This window comes from Xiphias gladius, chromosome 9 (genome assembly GCF_016859285.1).
Source record: "Xiphias gladius isolate SHS-SW01 ecotype Sanya breed wild chromosome 9, ASM1685928v1, whole genome shotgun sequence".
Taxonomy (NCBI): Eukaryota; Metazoa; Chordata; class Actinopteri; order Istiophoriformes; family Xiphiidae; genus Xiphias; species Xiphias gladius.
In genome coordinates this window covers 7,653,015-7,668,408 of record NC_053408.1, presented here as the reverse complement: position 1 = coordinate 7,668,408, position 15,394 = coordinate 7,653,015, and the positions used below count along the sequence as shown (strand labels likewise).

At 40.5% G+C, this 15,394-nt stretch overlaps 1 protein-coding gene across 4 annotated transcripts; it reads left to right on the top strand.

The window, feature by feature from the left end:
* Positions 1-1,199: 1,199 nt before the first annotated feature.
* On the top strand, positions 1,200-15,019 carry fshr (follicle stimulating hormone receptor). Of its 4 annotated transcripts, XM_040134517.1 has the most exons (15): positions 1,543-1,651; positions 2,930-3,094; positions 3,303-3,374; positions 3,985-4,059; positions 4,285-4,359; positions 4,451-4,525; positions 5,472-5,546; positions 6,009-6,089; positions 7,824-7,892; positions 7,993-8,067; positions 9,172-9,357; positions 9,968-10,188; positions 10,803-10,984; positions 11,106-11,297; positions 12,476-15,019. In XM_040134517.1, the coding sequence occupies exons 4-15, from the start codon at positions 4,004-4,006 to the stop codon at positions 13,010-13,012; spliced, it is 1,824 nt and encodes a 607-aa protein (XP_039990451.1). In that variant the 5' UTR covers positions 1,543-1,651; positions 2,930-3,094; positions 3,303-3,374; positions 3,985-4,003; the 3' UTR covers positions 13,013-15,019. The 4 variants fall into 4 exon arrangements, with proteins under 4 accessions (XP_039990448.1, XP_039990449.1, XP_039990451.1 ...); XM_040134514.1 differs by lacking the exon at positions 2,930-3,094 and having other exon boundaries at positions 1,200-1,651; XM_040134516.1 differs by having other exon boundaries at positions 2,930-3,374.
* The last annotated feature ends 375 nt before the right edge of the window (positions 15,020-15,394 follow it).

The window sequence follows — 15,394 nt, the reverse complement described above, 5'->3', positions numbered from 1 at the left end:
AATAAATGCTTGTCATGTGTATGTGTATTTGCACGTGAATGCAGAGTGTGCTGCAAGCTGGCTGTCCTGCTGACGTATGGGGAGTGGAGTAGAAAGGAATATTATGTCCATCGCTATCACACTCTGCTCATCTTTCAACACAAATACGAGACAGAAGACAAAACAGATTCACGCCTGTTCCCAATAATTATTCTCATTGTTCGTTTGCTGACAGGACACTGAAAGAAAGGAGACGTGCAGCCAGAAAAAGTGTCATATCTATATGATTTACTCTAAAACTATCAATAGAAATTTACTTGCTGTTAAAAGCAGCATGAAACAACAACAAAACACAAGGGGGGAAAAAAAAACACTATAGAGCCCCGCAACTGACAAAAAGTAGTAAAAGGTTATCAAGACAAGTCAAAAATATAACTGAAAACTTTCCCTTGGCCTTTTATTTGTTTCTTTATATTTCTCTTGTTTTAAATCGAGGGGTGGCTACTTGACTGAAAACACTGGCAGCTAAACACACTGCACACCAGCCATTTCAGCTTGGTCACACAACTACGCCTGTCAGTGTGTGCATGCTGCTGTAGCACTGTAGCCAGCAGGCTATGCTACTAATTACACAAACACTTCTATCTTCATGAAATTATTTCTTTTCTAATAACGTCAAACAATGTAAGCTAAAAAACTTCTAAGCAGCATTAGCCCGCTAGCTTTAGAGTTAAAAATGATTATACGCAGGAATATTTTCCTAATTTTTGTGGTTGAATGATCGTTTTAGGTGAGAAATGGTGGGTCTTTTTGTTGGGTGTATAAAATATTAAATCTGTTTTGAATAAGAGGTAGATGAGTTCAAAGAGGAGGGTCTTCATTGAACGTCATTAACATCGCATCCAGTACTAAACTACTTAAGGTGAATAAAGTGTGAGTTCTTGTTTGTGTGATTTGATTTAAAGTGCAAAACAGATTTTTTGAAAGACTACAGCTTGTAATTTGTGAAATCAGAAAAAAATACCTTTGTTGCAACATCTTACCAGGATCTATGCTCTACTGTGGTAATTACACACACACACACACACACACACACACACACACACACACACACACACACACATACACACACACACACACACAGCCCACTAGAGACCTCCTACATCCTCATACACACATAAAGCTTTTCACACGCCCCCACCATTCACCACTGCATGGAAGAAAGCACCAAAGCATCTCACAAGTCTTCTCTCGTTGACCTGGCGGTGAACCTTGAGTGAATAGACAGACCAACTTTCGTATCAAATGTGGAGTGTGGGCTTTGATGGAAGGCCTACGTGCATGCAAACACCACGTGGGAAAAAAGAGAGACAGGAAAACAGAGACAAAATCAGAGTGAGAAGAAAAACAAGGAGAGGGGAAAAGTGAAAACCTAAGTTACAACAATCTGGACTCAGACTGCAAAGATGATGATGATGATGATGATGATGAGTCTGATAATGCTAATGATTGCGGTGATGGACACGACAACGGCCTCAGCGCCTGGCTCTGAGATGGACATTAAACCTGGAGTTGAGAACGGCTCGGCCAGACGAACCATGCGCTCCTGGTACCAGCTGCGATTCGAAGTCACAGAGATTCCCTCCAACATTTCCAGCAACACCCAATGCCTGTGAGTACACACGACACTGCAGCTGACGCACGCTCACTACCTGCAGCAATTTTGGGAGACAAATGTGGAGTTGCTGCAGACGTTGTAAATGTCTACATCTTACGTGCTGAACTGCTGCTGCCCGCTTTCTGTTCATCAAACGCCAAGAAAACTCATGTAATATCAAGTTATTTTGTGGTGACACAGGTAATGATAACATCTTAATTAATTCCCCTCCCGTTTGACATCTGTACAGGAAAAATGCAGGATGAGCTCTTGTGGAGCTTCACATACCATTCCTCTTGACAGCAGCACCACACTCTGTCCAATTCTTCTTCTACTCTTTTCTCCACATTTATCAATCCCTCAACTGAAATGTAGGTTAATTTGGCCCTCTACCTGCTGCGAACGTGATGGCGGCTGTTCCTGGTGTCTTTTTTTTTTTTTTTTGGTTTTCATGAACATGGACAATAACATCAACAGATATATGTGGTTTTCTTTTTTCTGTATTAATTGTTGTTGTTTTTGTTGTTGTTGTTTGTGTATTTATTACTTTCCCTGCCAATGTGGGGCAGTAAAGGGCTACTCCAGCAATTTAGTAGTGGGCATCCATAAAGGTGTGGGACTTGTAAGAGACAAATGTAAAAAAAAACAACGGATGATATCGAAGCAACAGAGGCCAAGATATCGTGACTTTTTGTAAGGGCCAAGCTCCAGAAACACTGGATCCTACAATTCCCATAATGCAGCTTAATTGCATCTTTTGTTTGACCCTCCATGCATCTTTCAAACTCCAAATCTGCAGTGGGAAACTTTAGAAAGCTTGCTATAAAGGCACAGAATAAATTATATACAGCTTTTTGCTACATAGTGTAGCTTTAACCTCCAGAGATATTGATCGATGCAAGTGGTTTAAGTGTTTGTGACACAGTGACGCAGAGCTGAATGAGGCGAGCGAGGGTGACAGCCACTTGGAGCAAAACCTGACCTGTTGTTTTGGCCGTTGAAACATTTTGAAGGAATCTCAAGGCCAGAAGAAGGCGGGGGCGGGACAGTGGTGGTCGGCGTTAAGATTAGGATCGCCTGAAACTTTTGCAAAAAAACATACACCCAGGCTTCACGTACCCCAGACTCAGACTTTACTCACACAAGCATACAAACAAATACAGACCCCCCTCTCACACACACACACACACAAAGGAGGACATACTTTGTGGCAGAAGTAGCAACTATTCCCAAAAGACGTACTGTGAACTCCCAGCGATGTGTGTGTTCTCATCTGTTCTGTTCTGCTCGAAGGTCAAGGCTCAGGAACAGTGGGGATATTTACAAGTATGCAGCAGCGGATGGCCATTTCAGATCCAATCTACAACAACCAGATGCAAAATAAGCTTGGGATCTTGTATAGACATTCTGTACACTAAACCGTTTGCTTCTTGCATGAAAAGAAAATCCCCGACTTGAGTGAGTAAATGGTCATGGCCTTGTTGACCTCCGTCGATCAATGATAATACAGAGCTGAAAAAGTGACAATGATCCCCCTCCACATCGCCGACACACAACACCACTGGCCACTAACGACTTTTCACTAAGGATTTCTCTTCAGTGATGACGTCCCTGTGATCAGTGCAACGCTGACAGATGATGTAACTGGCTGTTTCTGACTCACCAGGGAAGTTAAGCAGACGCAGATCAGAGTGATTCCCCAGGGCGCCCTCACCAGCCTGCAGCACCTCAGGAAACTGTAAGCGTGCATGTGTGTCTGTCGCTCATGTTTATTCTTCGATGTGGAACATAATGAACCAAGGAGGACAAAGCAATCAAGATATGGGTCATCCAGACAGAGAGGAGTGAGGGGGGTGGGGGGTGGGAGCTATTGCCAGGCCTCACTGGCAAATTTCTCTTTACATAAACTGTATTTGGTGTATTTACTCGAAATTAAAAAAGAAACAGTTCTGTGTTTAGCTAAATTATATATATATATGTACTTGTATAAAAAAGAACAGGTATGCTCTGTATGATTTGTTGTAAGCACTGAGTATTCCCTTTTGTCTAGTGACCAAAAGCTTGGCTTTATTTTTTAATACTTGCATTGGATTAAATGTGCAGGACCTTTTCTTTCTCCGTATTTAGGTTTTGGGCCATCTTGCACTTTAGCATTGTGTTGTGAGTGCTGCGATCTCTTCAAAACTACTGTTGCAAGATCAATAAGATGATAAATGTCTCCTGCCTTGTTTGTGGCCAAAGCTTTATGAAATTTAAAAGATTATCGATATCACCATTTATATCCTTGACTTTTCCCCCCTCTTCACCCAACCCTGCATCCCTCTTCTCTCCACTACCTACAACCTTAGTATCATATCGGAGAACGAAATGCTGGAGAGTATCGGTGCGTTTGCCTTCGCCGGCCTCCCTCGGCTCACTGACATGTGAGTATAGAGTTTTCTAAAAGCCACTGCACGTAACGCATTTTATGCAGCGTGCTTGCCTGTTTAGTCTCTGTCGTGGAACAAGAAGGGCTGCAAACTCTGAGAAACAGTTGAGGAGTAGGCCTGGAAGGGTGGTGGAAACAAAATATGTCAAACAGTAAGTGTGACTGAACAACTGATGGCTGGATTTTTTAAACATCTGTCATATTCTTGTGTTTCCCTCAGCTTCATCTCTGAAAATGTTGCTTTGGAGAGTATCGGAGCTTTTGCTTTCTCCAGTCTCCCTGAACTCACTGAGATGTAAGTATCACTGACAGGATAATGGCAGTGGTGAAACCCTGAAACCAGTCATTTATATTAATGAGTACATGTCTGCATGTGTTTCTTTCAGAACCATAACAAAGTCAAAACACCTGAGTTACATCCATCCAGATGCATTCAGGAACATTATGAAACTTCAGTATCTGTGAGTGCTCACCAAGAGTGCAGCAAAGAGGAACATGTACCACTTCAACATGTTCTTTTCAAACAGATTGTGAGTCCAAAATGGGTCACGGGTGACAGGCCTACTTCTGATGGGCCCCCACACGACCCAAGACATAATTTTTTAATTAGCTTGGATCCTTTGGAAGAAGAAATCAAGTGTCACTCTTCATCCCAAGGAAGTTTTTTCTACAATATGAGTTATACAATTTCAAACTTTTTAATTTATTTCTTACAAAAAAATACTAAATTGTAATGTTTCTCTATTTTGAAACAGTCTCAGAGAAGCTGTCTATGAGGGATACATTAATGTTAAAATCTCTCACTGACATTATCACAACTATTACTGGTGTGTTTGTCCCAATTTGTAAGAACTGGGCCACATAAACAGATCAGTCTATGTTGAAAAAAATGACATTTCTTTACCTACCTCAGCACAAAAAGGGTTGTATTTTGAATTACATCTCAAATGTTTCTGATTTTAAATGATTAAATGTTCACAATGTACTCCAAAGCACTTTTCTACTACAAACGGTTTTCTGGTTGTTTAATGGCCAAAAACCTTGCTTTCCAAAATATTCAGTTTAAGGAAATAAGCCAGTTTATTCTTTTCAAATTTCAAACCTGTTGTGCTGAAGAATCCGTTTTTTACAGACAGTACGGCTGGATGAGGCTGAACTTGTCATGTTTTTGCGAGACAATTGTTTGGAACAGGGAGCTCTTCAAACGTCTAATTTATCTCAGTGGCACCTGAGCTTCTCTCTGAATAGTCTCGGAATCTCTTCACGTGTTAAATTTTCTGTCTCGGTTATTACGGTGACTGCTACACTGTCCGATTTTATCTCCGGGACTCACGGCACAAAGTATCTGTTGTTCAGAGGTCAGGGTGCGAAAGTAGTAACATTCGGTGGTTAATCTTCACATCACAGGACCATCTCCAACACCGGACTGAGAATTTTTCCCGACTTCACCAAGATCCACTCCACAGCCCAAGGCTTTCTCTTGTAAGTCTCAACACAATACACAAACAAACTACAAATGCGTGCTCAGACACACAACCACACACCTCCATTCCATCTATGCACCTGAATGTATATATAGGCCATTGTATGCACACGGAATTAAAAATGCTCGGAAGAAATCATACCTTTAAACATATAACGCTGCAGTTTAAACCTATGCACTGAGTAGTCCTTACAAAACAGAATATCGGGGATGCAAACCATTTGTTTTTAGTTTCCCGCCTATAAAAAAATCCATCTTCAAACTGTCTCCCAACTTGACATCTTCCAGCTTCTAAAAGGAATCGGATGTGAGGGGGGGGGGGGGGGGGGTTGTATGTATTCCTAATATTTTGCACCTTAAGTGTAGATACAGTATATCTGCTGTTTTTCTACTTAAAAAATGCACTTCTACCATCTTCTTCTGAGTATTTGTTGTTTATCCGCTGTTTTTGTGCTGCCTAGTGACCTGCAGGAGAACAGCCACATACTGAGCGTCCCCGCCAATGCCTTCAGAGGCCTCTGCACTCAAACTATCAGGGAGATGTAAGGGGTTCATCATTTTTTTAGAAACACACCACCCTCACTAAGTTTCGAGTGCGCATTACGTACGCAATGATGAATGTTCTCTGAAATGCTCTCTGCCCTCTTTACTGAGCTCCATCTTCACACACTTGTCTCCCTTTTCTGCACATTTCTAACACTCTTACCGCCATGTTTCACCTCTTTATTTCTTCCAACACCCCACATTTTAAGCTGCCGAAAATCACGTACCCCTATTGAATCAGGCTCAGTAAACCAGTGACATATTTTTTAATTTGGCTCTTAAATGTTTATTTTGGCATTAACTGATTTTTCTTTTTTTAAATAAGAGAAAAAAAATTTATGATAATTTAAAAATATTTATGACTAATAAAACTCAAATGTCTCTAATATTACAGTAAATCTAACTACAGCTAAGACTACCACTACTACTGCTACTGCTACCACTACTAATACTCAGAATTTAATGGCCAAATGTGATGCTGATTGGAAAGTAACTGAGTACATTTGCAAAAGGACAATTTTGATGTCCTAAAAGGGAAATATTGTACTTTTTACTCCGCTACATTTTCCTCACAGCTGTAGTTACTGGTTAGATTAAAAATAACGTTTATATATAAATTTAATATTTTAGTGTGCAGTTGCAAAATTAAAATGATTAAAGGGTAATGCATCAATCAAAATAATCCAACAAAACAGTGACAGATTAGTTCTGCTGCAAGTGCTTTTACTTTTAATAGTTTGGATTTTAGCTGATAATAATTTTTTTTTTTTTTTTTTAACTTTTACCTGCATAACATTTTCAATGCAGGGCTTTAATTTGTAATAGACTACGTTCATATTGTAGTATTGTTTCTAAGATTTACATTTAGAGGAATACGCCTATTTGCTCTCTTGCAGGGAGTTAGATGAGAAGATCAATACCACTCTCATGTCTGTTGGTTAAATATAAGGCTACAGCTGGTAGCTGGTTAGCTTAGCTTAGCACGCAGACAGTAAGCACGGTGAAACAGCAAGGAGGGTTCCGTCCAGAGGTTTAACAGAAGCATTTTAAGGCTCACTTATCCAGGAGCCTCTGCTCATAACCCCCATAAAACGAACAATTGTGGTGTCAACACTTTTTTTTTTTTTTTTTTGATTAGATAAGCAAGATATAGTGTGTTCGTTAATGAGCTTTAGAGGTGCTGGTATGTGAATTTTGTTACCCACGGACACGGCCAGACTACTCTAACTGTTCCCCCCGATTCCACTCTTTGTGCAAAGCCAAGCTAACTTTCTCCAGGCTGTAGCTTCAAATTTACGCTGCATATATTAGAGTTGTGTCAGTCTTCTAATCTAACTCTCCGCCCGAAAGCAAATAGGTAACATTTTAAGTTCAAGGCTTCAACTGGAGCACATTTAAATTGTTAATTTTGCTGGTTTTACTGAAGAAAAAACTGAGTACGTCTTCCAATACTGCCGCATCTATCCGAGAAAAACGTAGTTTGTTCACAGCTTCTGAGGTCCGGACTGTTAAAAAGCAGTAAAGGAAGAAAGGGGAAAAGAGGTCTTACACAAGAAATTCAATTTATTTAGTGTGTTTGGCTAAAATCCTGTGTACTCATACAGCTTTAGTCAGTGAGAATAAAAGAACTACACACACTAAAATTAGCTTTGATAGTTCTGATAAGTTTACTTTTGGAAATGTTCTGTGTTGGAGCCACATGACTGTAAGTTGGCTTTCTTTTCTAATGACAGACGGCTCACCAGAAATGGCATCAAGGAGGTGGCAAGTGACGCCTTCAATGGCACAAAGATGTACAGATTGTGAGTTGGACACAATTAAAAACAGAAGATCTACTAAAAAAAAAAAAAAAAAGTCAGCTCACATATTTAATTTCTCTCTCTTTTTCTCCCTCCCTCTTAGGTTCCTAAGAGGCAACCAACAGCTTACTCACGTCAATCCCAACGCCTTTGTGGGTTCCAGTGAGTTGGTGGCACTGTAAGAATGACATCTAACAGTAATTCATGCCTACATGATTCGCCCTGCTCATCATCACTTACTTTAAACTCAGGATGTAGGAGAAAACAAGAAACTATGTGACATGTGTGGGGGAAGTCAAAAAAAAAAAAAAAAAAAAAAAAAAGCTGAGAAACATGCCAGATTTAAGGTAAAAATAAACTGAGAGCAGGTTAATTTTATCCAGAGAGACCTGTTTATTCCCCCAACAAAGAGACACCTATTTCCATTGAAGTAGCAATCAGAAAAATTATATATTTGGGGTTTGTTTTTTTTTCTGGGCTGTCAGTGTTGTGATGGTTTTTTTCACTCCACGTCCCAGCAGTCACTTGGCAATCAAACCGTAGCTTTTTCCATGTCTTCTCTGTTCAGGAAATTTCAGGTTTTCAGGTTTTATTCTTAGTAAAACTGGATTTTTGCCAGCATAAATATTTATGCATCACTTCGTAAACCCTTTGGAGTCCTTCTGTTCTTCAATGAATACACTGAGCAGGTTTTATTTGCAGTAACATTATTTATATATCATGTAGAAACAGGCCTAGAAAACCAGTTGAATGTGTTGATGTGGGGGTTTTAAACAGTATCTTATTAATGCCTGATTTACAGGCATACTTAGACACAAAAATGAGTTGGAATAAAATCATTTACGGGTAAATAGACTGTATTATACATTTTCCTGCTTTTCTATTTGTGTGTATAGATACTGAAACAATATGTTTTACAACCTAAAACTGTTCTATTGTAATAAGTGATTATGACCAAATATGTGTAAAGTTTTGTAGGTGCCTGTCTCGTGTTTCATGTATCTTTGGTTCCCGGCAGAATCATACTTAAAAGGACAGGTTAAAAGGTGCTACACAAAGGGAAAAATGAATGCATACAAAGTCGTTAAGAGTCAAACAAAATCAACCTGGACTCCTGGGGGATAAACCGACAGCTTTTAAGAACTGATCATATATCAAAAGCCTGTTATATAAAGCATAACAAAGAAGACATCTGTTGAAAATGGCACAGACTCTGTAATTCAAATGACAGTTTCAGATACTCCTCTACTAATTCCTCACTTGTTTGTGCTTGTCCCTGCAGGGACATCTCTCACACAGCCCTCAGCTCCCTGCCGGACTCCATCCTCAGTGGACTTCAAAAGCTGATCGCAGAGTCTGCCTTCCACCTGAAAGAACTTCCTCCTCTGCACCTCTTCACCAAGCTGTACCAGGCCAATCTAACATACCCGTCACACTGCTGCGGCCTCCAAAACATACACAGGAACAGGTGCGCATAGTCAAGAAGTTTCCGAACACAGAACACATGTTTCGGGAGACACGTTTAAGTTGCTTTCTTGCGGAGGGGGTCGATACCGCTCTAGTGCCTGTGCGGTAAATACAGTATGTAGCCGGAGCCAGGAGACAGTTAGCTTAGCTTAGCATAAAGACTGGAAACAGTGGGAAACCGCTAGCCTAGCTCTGTCCAAAGGTAACAAAAATCTGCCTACCAGCTCCTCTAAAGCTCACTAATTAAAGCTCTCTATATCTCGTTTGTTATAATCTGTACAAAAACCAAAGAATAAAAATGACAATACAAGTTTTGCTGAGTTTATGTGCAATCATGTACAATTCATAAAATTGAACCATAAATGACTAACAGAAGTATATATTGTATATTACAGCAATTGCTTAATTTTTTATATCTCATTATGACTCCATTACTGGTTTATTACCATTAATTAATGCTTTACTATTGACCACAAAGCCTTGATCTTGAGGTTTTGTTGTCATAAACCTATAGAAGAATGTGTGTTAAAAAAAAAACATGAACAAATAATGAAGATTGAAAAATGACACCACATAGTTTTTGTTTTTGTGTGTGCGTTGGTGTGTGTTAGATCGAGGTGGAACGCCCTGTGCTCCCACCCCAAGGCTTCGAATGACATTCATTTCTTCAGAGACCACTGCTCCAACTCTACTTCCATCACCTGCAGCCCAACACCGGACGATTTTAACCCTTGTGAGGACATCATGTCTGCCGTCTCCCTACGGGTCCTCATCTGGATCATCTCTATCCTCGCACTGCTGGGGAACTCAGTTGTACTCCTTGTTATGTTAGGTATTGAACAGGAAAATCGTTTCCAAAGCAAAATTAACATTATGTCATACTGTGCCTAAAGTTTTTGGCATTTTCATTGACCCGTCTGTGTGGATTTTGCATGTTATATTTTAGTCCTTTTAAGAAAATGTTTGGTAGTTTTTTAGGGTCTGCCTACTCATGTCAAATGCTAAGGTACTGCTTTCAGAGTTGTAAGGTAAATAAGTACAACTAAACACACTTAGTCAAGTACTGTACTTGATTTCAAATTTGAGTTATTTGCACCTTATTTGACTATTTCCATTTTGTGAAACTAAATATTTTTCCCCCCCACTACATTTTAAGAAACGAATGTACTCTTCATACTCTCTCCACTATGCTTATTTCTTTTTCTTATTTACTTCCATTTCATCTTCAACTGATACAAAAACACGTAAATCCTAAAAACTGGAATTAAAAGGTTTTCACATGACAGCAAAACTAAGCTTTACTCTCTTCTGCAATAGAATATCAGCCTGAGGACATTTTACGTTTAATACTTGTTTATCTTTACTTTTGGGTATACCAAGACTGGCTGCTTTGTGCTTGTCTGAGTCATTTTTCTCACCTTTCTGTTTCCACCGCTGTGTTGTCAGGCAGCCGCTCCAAACTGACCGTTCCTCGTTTCCTCATGTGCCACTTGGCCTTTGCTGACCTCTGCATGGGCATCTACCTGGCAGTCATAGCAACCGTAGACATGCTCACTCGCGGCCGGTACTACAACCATGCCATAGACTGGCAGATGGGCCTGGGCTGCAGTGCTGCTGGATTCTTTACGGTGTGTGCACACACATGGAGTCCTTTGCATATATATAGCCCTACATCAATGACAACACTCATCAATGTACAGGTTTGAAGAGAACAATGTGTGCGTGTTTTTTTTTTTGTGTGTTTTGCAGGTGTTTGCCAGTGAACTGTCAGTGTTCACATTAACAGCGATCACCCTGGAGCGCTGGCACACCATTACACATGCTCTGCGGCTCGACCGTAAACTCCGCCTGAGACACGCCTGTATCGTCATGACAGCAGGCTGGATCTTTTCATCTCTGGCCGCTTTGTTGCCCACAGTTGGGGTCAGCAGCTACAGCAAGGTGGGTGTGTAAACCACACATTCTCCATTCAAGTCCTCTGTGCTTTCCAGTTTGTATCACCAATTTACTATATGTTCCTTTTAGTACTTGCTCAGGTCCATGTATTTAGGGATTCAAAATGGTGCATGAACTCATACTGTACAAAATGATATAGAATGAAATAGAATATGCTTTATATGCTTCAAAATTTACAAAAATCATATATACAACAAATAGAATGTAGTGTTCCATATCTGAGATTAGATTCAATAGATATAGGGCTGCGACTGATTGTTATCTTCATTAGCAATCAATCTACCAATTATTTTCTTAATTAATCAATTAATCGTAAATACCAGTTTTGTTTGACCAACAGCCCAAAACCCAGTGATATTCAATTTGCTATGATGTAAGAAAGGGAAAGCAGCAAAATTCTCACCAATGAGAACCTGGAACCATCAAATGTTTGGCATTATTGCTTGAAAAATGACTTTACAATCAAAATGGTTTCCTATTAATTCTGTCCATCTACTAATTGATTAAGCAACTTAACTGCTTCAGCTCTGCTTCAAAATATACAAAAAAAAAAAAAATCAGCAAAAACCCAAGGGTAATGCATTCCTCAGATGATGTTCCATAAGTAGGACTATTATTGCATGTTGTCTGCTGTGGCTAATAATGCATTTCAGTATCCTCAAAAACCAGTAGCCCTTTTAAAGATCCCCTTGGTCCATGTCCATGCTTTTGCTGCTTTGTTTTTTTTTTCGTTTTCTTATTTTTCATGGCATATATGCCTTTATTTGATAGCGTGACATTAGCCTATAGAGAGACAGCAAACACACAGAAAGAGAGGGGTGATGACAAGCAACGAAGGTTCCCAGCTGGAACCCAATGTTGTGGTTACATGGAATGCTTCTTAAACCGCTTGACCAACAGGACGCCAACAACACAATTGCTGCTTTGCCGAAAAACATTATATCAAAAATAATTCACATATATTACATTCATTTGCTGACCTTTAGTTGGTGGCTTAGTTTATTTATTCATCTGAATATGCACCTATTTACACATACAGTAGGTGTCTGTTTATAGTCTAGTGGTTCATAAACCTTCAGTGAGGCCTTTGTCCCAGGTTATGATGTGAAAATTAAGTACATTCAAGGCTCCTGAACATGGTCTTGTATTTGTTTATGGAACAGGTGAGTATCTGTCTGCCCATGGACGTGGAGTCTCTGGTGTCTCAGGTCTATGTTGTGACTCTCCTCCTCCTCAACATCTTGGCCTTCTTCTGTGTGTGTGGCTGTTACCTCAGCATCTACCTGACTGTCCGCAACCCCTTGTCAGTGCCGGCCCATGCCGACACCCGTGTGGCCCAACGCATGGCCGTCCTCATCTTCACTGACTTCGTCTGCATGGCTCCCATCTCCTTCTTTGCTATCTTAGCCGCCCTGAAGGTCCCTCTCATCACCGTCTCAGAATCTAAACTCCTGCTGGTCCTCTTCTACCCGATCAACTCGTGCTCCAACCCCTTCCTGTACGCCTTCTTCACCCGCACCTTCAGACGGGACTTCTTTCTCCTCGCAGCTCGCTTTGGCCTGTTTAAGACCCGGGCGCAGATTTACCGGACGGAGAGTTCGTCCTGTCAGCAGCCGGCGTGGACCTCCACAAAGAGCGGCCATGTGATGCTGTACTCCTTGGCCAATGCATTGAGTCTTGATGTGAAACAAGAATGCTAACTGTCTTTGAAAAATCCAGACGTTTTGCTGGATTGTCAGCAGGAGGGTCATATTTCTCTCCCCAGAGAGGTCCTATTTCTCTCAGACAAATAAAGCTAATTCTTCTTGGCGCTGATTGAGATATTGACAAAATATAATGCATGAACACACTTAAAGTTAGAAAAATTTGACTTTGTATAAGAGGTCCTCTTGTTCTCTCTCACATGTTGTTGAGATATAGAATCACATTCCTAAATCCTGAAAATGAGGCCCCAACTCATTATTGTTATTATTTGGTCAGCATCGAATTTTTGTTGCTTTTTATGTATCTCAAATATGTTGCCAATATCTTTGACCAGACCATCAGCCACTGACTCTTTGGACTCAAGATCTGAACCACAAGGGCACAACTGTCAGTGTCCTTCCGAAACCGTGTGTGTGTGTGTGTGTGTGTGTGTGTGTGTGTGTGTGTGTGTGTGTGTGTGTGTCGTCTTTTAGCTGCTCCCATTAGGGGTCTCCACAACAGATCACCCATCCAGCATAGGTTTTTATGACGGATGCCCCTTCCGCAAGGGAGAGAAACGCAACCTGGGTTTCGGGGGAGCTGGGGATCGGTCTGCCAATACAGGGATCAGCGGCCAACCTGCTCTACCACCTGAGCCCTGGCCCCCCCACCTTCTAAAACCGTGTGACCCAGCGGTAAACTCTACTCTATGCACAATAGCAATCCAATCACAAATGGCTAGAAAACAACTGCAGGTTCTTTGAGCAAATCTAGGTCAAATTACTGCCCTAGATAATTCCTTGTTTTTGTTTTAACTTGATTGGAGGGCCAGACGGGTGGAGTTTTACCGCAATTTGGATCATGAGTAAAATTAGAGAGACTAGGGGAAAAAGTAAACTGACTTCATATCATGTACAGTCTTAGGTAACAAACATCATCCATCTGGTGTGCCAAGATAAAGAAACAAGAGAAAATACTTTGAAGTAGCTTAGCAAAGACTTTGACGCTTGTAGATGTCAGCACATGCACGTCAAGAAATCACCATTCAGTCGACAGTCAACGTTACGATTGAATGATATTCATTAAGAAGCACGAAGAAGGTACCTGCTTATTAATATTCTCCTCATACACGCCACCTGCTGTAGCTCTCCATGCCTCCACATCCCTTTCTACCCTTCAGTTTCTCTAATTGTTTAAAGGAGGGAAATGTAATTATCTTTGTAATGTAATTATGTTTATTGTTTGTAAATGGTAATATTGTCACCTTTTTATATCCATGTTTTTCACAAAATGTATCTTTGTGATTTTTTTCGACACCATTTTATAACGTTTATTATATCTTCTCTGATTGAGTAGAGTTTGTATGGTGAATGTGAGAGTACGAAGAGTCATAACAAAAGGAAAAACTCACACACACATTCAATTTAGCTGTCTTTATCTAGAAACGCTGTCCTTCAGAGCATCTGAAGCTTTCAAGGACAAAGTGACCCTACCAACCTCTGCTCTTTGTGCCAGGTTGGGTGGGTGGTTGTGGGAGGGGAGACTACACAGCTGCTCTCTCTGCTTATTACAGGAGGAGGGATATGGCAGCTAGATAAGGCGCGGGCCCACACGCACACACGCACACACACACACACACACACACACACACACACACACACACACACACAGAGAGAGAGAGAAGCAAGCCAGGGTTTCAAGGCTGCAGCTGCAAGAAGGAGTCCATCTCATTGATATGGATACACTGCCTCCTACATGCCAACAGTGTGTGTGTGGGTGCTTTTTTACTCTCTAACCACCAGGTGATGCTACTGATGCAGGATTTATCTGGATCGCCGCTCTGTTATGGTCTATACAGCTGTGAACAACAATATACTATAAACATACTCACAACAAGCACTACAAATTTGCTATCCAACAATTGATAGTGAAAGCAAAGCACACATTTACAGCAGCGCTGTTACAAAAACATAACACCAATGTGGAGGCTAGTTTTAACAGAACAATAACAATTAAAGGCACTATTCTCTATCTTCACAGCTGGTGGTATTCTTTCCTAACATGCCTTCATAAAAGATGTATTTTTAACAAAAACATTGACATCAAACCAATACTATTTTATGAAAATAATTGAACACAGACAACAGTTGCATACAAGGTTACATCAATGGATTAATGTCTTCAAAAAGGCATATTTTCCTTCTGGGGAGGACTGACTTCAGGTTTAGACTGAAACAGTCACCATAAGATGTTGCTTTGCAGCTCAAGACTGGAAAAAATTAGAAAAAACTCACCTAGTCTTTATTTGGCCTTGCAGACTATACTATAGTTCGTGCTGTGCTGACGATCATTAAGTCTCTACACAGAACGCTGTGCAATAATGTGACAAACCTGCATCT